This window comes from Agelaius phoeniceus, chromosome 5, assembly GCF_051311805.1.
Source record: "Agelaius phoeniceus isolate bAgePho1 chromosome 5, bAgePho1.hap1, whole genome shotgun sequence".
NCBI classification, from domain to species: domain Eukaryota; kingdom Metazoa; phylum Chordata; class Aves; order Passeriformes; family Icteridae; genus Agelaius; species Agelaius phoeniceus.
Window position 1 is genome coordinate 26,671,979 of NC_135269.1, and position 9,866 is coordinate 26,681,844.

General features: G+C 54.1%; 2 protein-coding genes across 4 annotated transcripts; one reads left to right on the forward strand and one right to left on the reverse strand.

Moving 5' to 3' along the window:
* Positions 1 to 965: 965 nt before the first annotated feature.
* Positions 966 to 6,412, forward strand: TMEM140 (transmembrane protein 140). 3 transcript variants are annotated; one of them, XM_054630804.2, is made up of 4 exons: positions 966 to 1,094; positions 3,264 to 3,382; positions 4,008 to 4,122; positions 4,841 to 6,412. In XM_054630804.2, exons 3-4 carry the CDS (start codon positions 4,110 to 4,112, stop codon positions 5,482 to 5,484), a joined length of 657 nt encoding a protein of 218 aa, XP_054486779.2. In that variant the 5' UTR covers positions 966 to 1,094; positions 3,264 to 3,382; positions 4,008 to 4,109; the 3' UTR covers positions 5,485 to 6,412. The 3 variants fall into 3 exon arrangements, with proteins under 3 accessions (XP_054486779.2, XP_054486780.2, XP_077034805.1); XM_054630805.2 differs by lacking the exon at positions 4,008 to 4,122; XM_077178690.1 differs by lacking the exons at positions 3,264 to 3,382; positions 4,008 to 4,122 and having other exon boundaries at positions 1,003 to 1,094.
* Positions 6,273 to 8,384, reverse strand: CYREN (cell cycle regulator of NHEJ). The gene is made up of 3 exons (XM_054630806.2): positions 7,904 to 8,384; positions 7,744 to 7,810; positions 6,273 to 7,443 (listed from the first exon to the last, which is right to left on the reverse strand). The coding sequence occupies exons 1-3, from the start codon at positions 8,020 to 8,022 to the stop codon at positions 7,207 to 7,209; spliced, it is 423 nt and encodes a 140-aa protein (XP_054486781.2). The 5' UTR covers positions 8,023 to 8,384; the 3' UTR covers positions 6,273 to 7,206.
* Between the last annotated feature and the right edge of the window lie 1,482 nt (positions 8,385 to 9,866).

The following is a 9,866-nucleotide window of genomic DNA, read 5'->3' on the forward strand; positions in this document are numbered from 1 at the left end:
AGCTGAGGTCCGCTCAGCAGGACAGCCAGTGGCATTCTGGGGCGGTGTTGTCTTTTTATACTACAAACTATGTATAACATGTTTACAGTTACTTTCCAATACCTATCACCTATGTTAGACAGTGCACTTCTATTCTAAACCAATTCCAAAGTGCCAGCATCACAGCAGAAGATGGAGGCAGAGAAGAACAAGAAGAAAGGCTGGATATGCCTAAGTCCCTCCATCTTGTCCCCAAAACCCCCATCCAAAAAATCCCAAAATCCACCCTTTCACCCGGTGATAATTTTATAATTACATTATTTAAACTTCTGTGACTTTCTGGTCCTCATACAAAGCTGGTAATTTGCTCCACGGGTCAAAATCAATTCCCCAGGTGTTCTGGGCTGCGTGCCAGGGTCTCCAAGCCCCCCGACAGGGGCCCTGGCAACTCTGGACACCCAGAGGGATGTACTGAGTTCTGACAGGAGAGTTTTCCCCTTCCATAACTGGAGGTGTCAGTGGTTCCCTGTAGCAGCAGGCACCTTGGCACCTTGCTCTGTGCCTGCATAAGCACGGCGGCTGCAGGCAGGGAACTGGGGCCACACTGTGTCTGGGAAGCAGAGGCTGGGAGGGAGGGATCCATGTCCAAAGTGCACGAACTCCGGCAGTGCTGAGGTACCAACATCCGTGCTGGGACGCTCAGTCACCTCTGAAGTGTCCAAACAAAACTAAACAAATTAATCCAAGCCCTCACGGACACCCAAGCTACTCTAACAGCACAGCAACCGGGGTGAGCTTAGCCCGGTCAGGTTTTCGTGCTGGTTGGCACAGCAGGGAGAAGGACAGGAAACGCAAGCCTGAGCCTGGCGCAGGTTGTGGAGCTGGGCTTGGCTTGTTTTCTTGGTCAGAGGCAGCTGACTCTGTATCGGGAAAGAGCACTGCCCTCAGAACCGAAAGAGAAAGCAGAGATAGCTATCTGCACGTGACAAAAACAGGCTGGGGACAGACAGCAGCCAGCAGCACCGGCAGCAGCCGCAGAACCGCTTGTATCCTATCCCGGCACCACAGCCCTCTGCAGCGTGTTTCAGCTCCGCACCCACCCAGATGGGCAGCCCGTAAGTATTCTCCACTGAGACCCCCGCTTTTTAATGTCACTGGCACTGGGGAGGACTGCCAGAGGTGGTGTTGCAGGGTGCAGATGTCTTGGAGGGTCCTTCCCCTGCTTTAAGGGCAGTTCCCCCACAGTCTGTTCCATTTGCTGCTGGTTGGTTTCTGTTTACCAGCATTCCTTAGCTTGTCAGTGGCCTTTCTTCACCCATGGTTTCTCCACAGCTTATCCTACCTGAGGGGGAAACAGATCCGGATAGCTGGGGTGGGGAGGTGGTGAAGGGACGGGACAGATGTCTTGAAGGAAGAGTGTCATGTCCAAAGTATCCATGGGATACTTTCCCATTACTCTTGTACAGCATTTCTCCCCTCAGCAGCCAGGGAGAGGGGAGATAGGAAAGTCAAACTGTCTGGGAGGCTCTACAGTGCCAAAGGAAATGCCCATTCCCTTGCCTCCTTGCACTCAGCCCCACTGCAGCGGCATCCAGTGGCTCACAGAGATGCTCGTCCCTGCACAGATCCTGTTCCAGAGCTGTGTGTCTTCCTGTCCCCTTGCCCAGGTGCCAGGGCTGTGTGCCTTCCTGTCCCCTAACCCAGGTGCCAGGGCTGTGTGCCTTCCTGTCCCCTTGTCCAGGTGCCAGGGCTGTGTGCCTTCCTGTCCCCTTGCCCAGGTGCCAGGGCTGTGTGCCTTCCTGTCCCCTTGTCCAGATGCCAGGGCTGTGTGCCTTCCTGTCCCCTGCCCAGGTGCCAGGGCTGTGTGCCTTCCTGTCCCCTAACCCAGGTGCCAGGGCTGTGTGCCTTCCTGTCCCCTTGCCCAGGCGCTCTGCCAGCTGCTTGCCAGAGGAAGGCACAGCCCCAGCCTGGCAAGGGTGCCCACTGCCTGTGAGCAGCAGAGGAAAGGGCTGTGCAGTCCCAAAAGCACAGAGGGTGCCTAGGAGCCTTACTGACCACACAGAGACCTCAGGGAGCTCCTGAGCCATTCCCATGGGCCCTCTCTCTGCCAGGGAGACTGAGACACAGAGCTCTGCTATGGTGAAACCCAGTGTTTCCATCAATGCCAGTCCAGGAACAAGGACGCTGACTCTAGGCTGGGGCTTGCTGTGCCATGTTCAGGTTCCCCTTTCTTGCACCTTTGAGGAAGAGCCACAGAGTTTCCCATCCAAAGGCACAGACACCTCCTTAGAGGCAGTGAGACTGTCTGGGAAAATCCAAGCTGTAGACTGGGCGAGAGCTCTTTCCTGTTTGTCTCTTGCTTCTCAGCCAGGCTGCTGCTAAACCTGCCTCAGTGATGAATTGCAGAGCTCACAAATGTCCTTATCTGTGGCTGCACCCTGGCAGGGTGCCAGGTCTCAGCCTTCACTGCCTCCAGGCCAGTTCTGATCCAGCTGGCACAGGGCCATCCCAGGCATGTTTCTGGTCCTGTCAGTCACACGTAGGGACAGGGATTTACCTACTGGGGAAGCAGCAGGAGGCAAAAATGCCAGCAATTTAACCATGAAGAGAGGGACATTACTGGGAAAATATGTCCTTACACACATGAGCCTCAAAGCAGAGGAGAGGGCAGAGATACCATGGGCTTTCCCCAGGTCCCCATGCATGCAGAGATCACACAGCAGCACAGGGTCTCTGAGGTGGCTGTCCTCCACCCCTGCCATATGTTACCATAAACCTGATAGGAATTTAATTCTGTCCCCTCTCTAGTAAACATGTGCAACTAGGACAAATTTTAATAGCTTGTACATTTTATGGATACCAAGGGAGTGAGCATGAGATGACTGAACAAAAAGCCACCTTTCTACAAGCCTGCCTTCCCCAGGAAACTGGTCTAAAGAAATACAACAGCAAGGGTTGGTGGGTGGGCGGGCAGGGCCAAGAGTCAGCTGGGCTGCAGAAATCCCTGTAGACCTGGTCAGCCAGCCAAGAACTCCCTCCAAATGCAGCTTGTTCTTGCTCTCAGGGTAAGGCAGGGCAGCAGGAAGAACAATGAGTGGTGTGAGCCCTCGCAGGACAGGAAGAGCAGCAATGCCTGGGTGCAGGAGACCATGTGTAAGACAGACAAACCAAGCAACAACACTAGGGGAAAGAGAAACCATGGTGAATTACATTTCACCAGAAGTCTGATTTTGCAGCACATCCTGTGCCCAAGCACAGATATTTTTCCTGTGTCTTCATTGCAGATTCAGAACAATGGGCATCCTCCATGTGAGCTTCCATTCTCTCCAGAAGCCTTTTGAGAAGAAGCCCTCCAAGGGAGGCTACAAGAAGTGAGGGAAAAGCGATCAGGGGAAGTGGACAGGTTGGTGTCTGATGCTGTGACCTCCCTTCCATGCTGTGTGTGTGTTTCTCTTGGAAGAAGTTCGGGACTGAGAAGCTTCATCTTTGTGCTCATTAAACAGAGGTGCCCCACTTCCAAGTTTCCAGGGAGAGATGAGGAGTGGGAGGGGAATGCTGAAGGGTCTCTGGTCAGCAGCACCACCACCAGGCACTGAGTACAGATTGAGTAGAGTCTCTTCTGGCACTCTAAAAACTCAGAGGCCATACCAAATTCATAATCAGCTTTGGGTGATGGTCTAGGAGGACATCCAGGTTATCACAAATTCACAGACTATTCTGAACTGGAAGGGACCCAGAGTCCAATTCTTAAGTAAATGATATACCACTGGGTAATAGGCAGTGGAAGGGGACAGTAGGGCCAATGTGAACTTCTTAAAGGAAAGTGGTAAATTATTCTCAGCAGCTGAAGCTTGTCAGAGGGAGGAAGAGTTAATTGCAAAGCCTCAAGCCCAAGGCTGGGCTTGAAGCCAAGGTCCCTTGAGTCCTGTGTTTATGCCTCTCTGCAGACCTGGGTGGAGAGTGCTTCAATGCCATATGACTCTGCAGGCAGTGATAGCCTTTCCTGATGCCACTTCCCTGTTTTTCAGTGTGAAGCAGAAGCCTACAGGACGGCACTAGAGGACAGTACACATTCCGGGGAGAGGAGCAGAGTCAGGTTTGCCAACCAGCCTGAGAGAGGAGCAAGGTGGATGCCAATCCCAGGTGTGTCTCAGTAGCACCCATGTCCCAGTGGCTGCAGGAGGATCCAGGGTGCCTCTCTGAGCTTGGCACCTGCCTGTCTGTGTAGGGCACTGCTCCCCAGGCAACTGAGACAGAGGAGCACCATGTCTACCAGCCTCAGTGGGTAGCAGAGCTCCAGGTGGAAATGCTGGAAATGGCCACCCATTTCACACCCATATCAATGGCACTGGGTGTTCCAGAGCTATAGGACAAGGGCAGGGAGGCAAGGGGAGCCCTGCAGTTCAGATCCTGTCACATCTGCTCTTTACTCAGTAGTCCAAGGATCAAAAGGGATGTCCTTGTCTGATAAAAGCTGAAAGAAAGGCATTATCCCAGAATAGCTCTTATCATGCTTCTTACCAGACAGCAGTTTTTCTCTCCTCCCATCCCTGCAATTTGCTGACAAATGCCTTTTCCAATGAGATCATGATGCAAAGGGCATGTGTGAAGCTGAGTCATACTCTCCTCCCAGTACTGGTCCACCATTAAGCCACCTTTGCTGTGACCAGAAGTGCACCAAATGCACCCCCCTCACAGTGCAGTAACTCATGTGCAGCACAGTCCTAGGCAGGACTGAGACACTCCTGTTCTGTTTGCAAGGGGAGTCCCTAGACCCCAGGCATAAGGCTCAGAGCCCGTCTCGGGAAGGGTGCCATAAGAGGCAACAACTGAGGAGTCCCCCCTTCATGTTTTGCAACAGGCATCCCCACAGCAGCTCTTACCATGGTAGCAAGAAAGCATGCAGGCACCAGGATGGGCGTGCTGCCACAGTGGTGTGCCAAGAAGCTGCTGCCCGTGCTGGCTCTGCTGGAGGCTGTTGGGACCCTGGCCCTGGTGTCCTACGCTCTGCTGTACGAGGCCGGGAACCTGGTGAACCTCCCTGACAAACGCATTGGCTTTTACAACTTCTGCCTGTGGAATGGTACAGCTGGGGAGCTGCAGTGCCTGGACACCGAGCATCTGCAGGCAATGGGCATCAGCCCACTGCAACTGGGACTAGCCAGGGTTTGTGTGTATAGCTGCCTGGTCTTCATCCTCTTCCACCTCCCTTTTGTTTTAAATGTGAATTGCACATTTAAAGGGCAGGGAGAGGGATGGAAGATGATTCGCATCATACTCTTCATCAAGATGATAATCCTGTCTGGAGGCCTGGGTATGTTTCTTTTACAAACCTCACACTGGATTCATCCCTCTGATTTCACTGGAGGCTTCCTGGCACTGCTTGGGACTCAGGCTCTGCTACTGCTCCAGATTCTCACTGTCACTGTGTACCTCAGCTGGGCCAAGCACACACATATGTGTCAAAACCATTTAACTGAGGAGGCCCTGCCCACTAAGATTTGACAGCGAAGAAGATGCAAGAGCTATTGGTAACATGATTTAAAATTGTAATCCAAATACAGCCTTACTCCCTAGCAAAAATCTGATTCCCAGTCCAAAGGCTCGTGTCCAGCCATCCTCTGGCACATTGCTGTGTGCAGCATTCCTGCCTCAACCTGGCAGCAGACAACAGCCACAGCACAGAAGCTGCCCCGGTACAACAGCATGTAACACCCCTCAGTTTGGGGCACAGCATCAAAGTGACAGCACTTCTGGCCTCAAAGAGCAGTGAAGGTAGCAGAACTAGCTACCAGTGGGCACAGCCCTTTGCCCATACCTAGTCTAAGTAAAAAAAGTTGCTAGTACCTCATAGTATGTGGTTAAATTTGTAATTAACTAACAAAATGCTTTTGATACATTTGACCCTACCATATAACAAAGGGAGTTTGAAAACAGGATCTGTACATTATGTTTAACTAGGAACTAACAAATGTTCAGGAAAATGTAACCAAATAGATAATTTCTTCATAACTAGACAGGATACATATCACTTAAACAGCCAATCAATAACCAACCTTCAAGGCTGTGAAGAAAGCCATCTAGGACGATACAGAAGTAACACGAGAAAGAAGGAGGTTTGTAGTTTGAAAACAAGATAACAGACTGAGCATGCACCAACTAAGAAAGTGCAATAAAAGAACAAGTGAGGAAGACGATTCAACGACCAGCAAAACCCCTACAGGGGGTAGTAATAACCCCTAAAGGACACTAGATGGCGGAAAACACTGAAACGGTTAACTCCAGTCCATATAATCATTTTTCAAAACCGGAGTTTTATGTTATTGAATTTTCTGTGTAGTGAATATGTAACAGCTTTGTAAGTACATGCTGCATTAATTCATCCAGTGACTGGGAGAATTTACGTAAATAAAGAATGTTTGCTTAACAGTGATATTCTTTGCAGTTGAGTGAATTTGTTTCAAGGGACATGAGGGTCTGTTTTCTCTTGCTTCAGCCTTGGTGGGAATGAGGCTGGTGATGCTGATTTCACCGATTCTTCATTTCAATACATGCTCTCACAGCTGGCCTCATGTGGTTTGTTTGTTTTGGTTTTTTTTTGACTGGGAAGAGGACACTGAGCCATCTTCATCCCTTCCCAGACCCCCATGCACGCTGGCCCCCCCACGGGGTCAGCCCCCTCAGGGCAGTCCAGCCCCTGCCAGTCTGCCCCCATTCGTGTTCCTCAACATTGGGAAGACAGCTGGAGCCTGGAGGCAAACTCAGCACCAGTCCCAATGGGAACAGCCTGCCCACTGCAGCTGTGACAGAGGGACCACAAGGACAAGGGAGCCTCAAGGCTGAACCACGACCATGTAGCTCTGCCAGCAAAGGTCTTCCAGGTCAGCAGCTCCCTGCTTGCCTCCATGCCCAACAAACACCAACCCACCAAAGGGATAACTCACAGAAACCCGAATGTCTTCTTTTATCTGTCCATGCTCTGAAATGTGAAACAGAAATGAACACCTAATCTGGAGCCAAATCCCACTGAGCCCAGCATAGATTGGGAGAACTGAGTACCTCCTTCCTTTCCCCCTCTGGCCTTCCTGGGTATCCTACCAGCTACACAGGGCACCGACACAGCAGATGGACGCACAGCCCCCTCCAGGCCCTCCTCCCTCCGTTCCCAGGGCCGCGGGAGGAGACACCCTCCCCACTGTGCCCTCTTCTCCTGGGAAGTCAGAGATGTTAGCTGAAAAAGATCTCCCTGACGTATTTCAGGACATCGTCCTCAGAGTTCTCCCCGCCTGTGCCCTCTGCGTCAGCAGCAGCAGCAGCAGGAAGGGACGGAAGTGCCGGACCGCGGTCACTGCCTCCATCCGTGCAGGCCGTGCTTCCAGGAACCTCGTTTGGGGTTGGCGGGATCTCCTGCTCCTCTTCGCTCCCGGACCGGGCCTTCTCTTCACCCTCCTCGCTCTGTAGATTCTGACCAGAGGGAAAACAACAACTGCCGGCCGTGCATGACTTCATGCCGGGAGCACCCAAGGAGCAGGAGGGCAGCCCACCATGCCCGCGAGCCACGCCTCGCCAGGCCCCAGGCCCGCGGTTCTGCTTCGTAAAGGCAGCAGGGCCGCTGGGACAGAGAGGAGAGGCCGGGAAAGCCATGCGGCACCGGCAGCGCCCTCTGGCCCGCCCGGAGAGGGCCGCCAGGGAGCCGCGGGCAGCAGCGCTCCCTGTCCGTCCTCCGGAGCCCTGCCGCCCCCACCCCCGGAGGTCCCGGCTCACCTCGGCCAGGACCGCCAGGGCCACCTCCAGCAGCTCCGCCTCGTTCATGCAGTACAGCGCCGCCGGCCTGGGCAATGCACAGGGGACGCTCAGCGTGGGCAGCGCTGGGCTCGCCCTCCCGCCCGCCGCCCCGGCCGCTCCCCCGCCCCAGCGGCGCTACCTGCGCCCCGCCGCCGCCCGCCGCCGCCCGGCGCTTGGGGCCGGGGCCGCCACCGCCCGCCCGTCCCCCGCCGCCCCCATCCAGGCCGGGAGCTGCCGCCGCCGGGCCCCAGCCGCCATGCCCACGCGGGGCGGTGCCGCCGGGGCGCCTTCCGCCGGCACACCGGGGCTGCTTCCCGCCCGACCGGGAGTGCAGGGGAGCTGGAAAAACAGCCCCAGGCCGCCCTAAAACCCAAGTCACGACAGAGTCCCGTGTTTGATCAGGCAGGCAGGCAATATCGCGTTCCTCGATACTCCGTCAAGGAGCAAACACGGCTCTGAGCCAGCTGCGGAGCAGACGGCGCGTTGGGAACGAGGCGTGCAGCCTCCGAGCCCTGGGGCAGCCTGGCGGGCCGGGCCCGACGCCGCTCCGAGCGCTCGGTTACGGTGCCGCCGTGCCGCCCCGAGCGCTCGGTTACGGTGCCGCCGTGCCGCCCCGAGCGCTCGGTTACGGTGCCGCCGTGCCGCCCCGAGCGCTCGGTTACGGTGCCGCCGTGCCGCCCCGAGCGCTCGGTTACGGTGCCGCCCCGAGCGCGCCCGCCGCCGCCGGGGCGCCCTCTGCAGGCCCGGGCGCACAGGGCAGCAGCGCTCCGCCGGAGCGGCGGGGACTCGTGCCGGGAAGCGAGGAGAGGGGAGCCTGGGCCAAGGATGGGGTAAAAGCCCCTCTGGGAATACAGCATGTTGAGCATTGTTCTAGCAAAACAACATGTCCATTCCTTCCCTCCAGGTTTCTGGCACAACGTTGTGCTAATGCACTATCATTTTGCATAGCAGCCTTGGACTGGCGCATGTTTCTTATACTTTCTTTCCCTGTTTGGGGGTTTTGTTTTGCTCATAGTCCTACTTATGGAGCAAACCTGAAAGTAGTCTCTCTCCAGAAACCTCAACTGACCCTCTGTGAGGGCTGGAAGATAACATCTGGAACAAAGTAACATCCATGGTAGGTAGCGTTCAGGACCGGATTAAATGGGGCTTTGGACAACGTGGTCTAGTGGAAGGTGGCCGTGCTCATGGCAGAGTTAGAACTAGAAGAGCTTTAAGTCCCTTCCAACCCAGACCATTCTGTAATTTTGTAATTCTAAATTCTAAAACCCCTATGCAATGTAGTCACCACTGCAGGGCTTGGAATACAGCCACAATCTTTCTTGGCCTTTTGAGAGGTAAACAAAGGCTCCCATTTGAGAGCTCTCTAAACTCCCAGACTAACCCGGGGAATTCCTGAAGCCAGTTCAAAGTCAGCACTGGATTTGAGGGGACATTAGCTCAGACTGGCATGAAGAGCAGTTGCACCATTAATATCACATCCCACTCCATCTAAGTACAGGAAAGCCTGTACTTAGATGTCAGTCTAGCAGGGGACATGTTAGTCTTGGAGAACGGAAGGTGGGGTTTTAAGAGGAGTGTAGTCAGCAGGAGCAAGTTATTCCATGGACAGCAGGTACCTGTAGCATGAATATGCCTGTAGTGAAGATTTCAGTATCCAGCAGTGTTATCCTTGAACAGCTGTCTGTGAGAATGGCTACCCATATGGCTCATGAATGGCTGTTCATTTTCCAGCACAGTGTATGCTCTGCCAAGGAACAACAGTACCACAAACTCCCAATACAGGCCAAGGACATAAGCAGCAGAAAGCTCCAGGGCAATGTGTAAGCAGATAAAATGTATCTGCTTAGTCCATTCAAAGGCTATGCAATACCATCAGCACTTGCCTGATGTTGGGGGCTTAGGGGGAGAGACAGCTCCAGTGACAGAGAGCCCTATACAGGGCCAGACTGGTCCTGGTCCTGGCCTCCCTCCCCCTACCCACCATCAGGTACCTGCTAGGCATTATGTAGCTTCTGAACTCCAACATAAGTATTTCAAAGTCTGACTCAAATTTCTGCTCTGGTTGGTACCTATGCCAAGGTAACACAATACATCCAAGC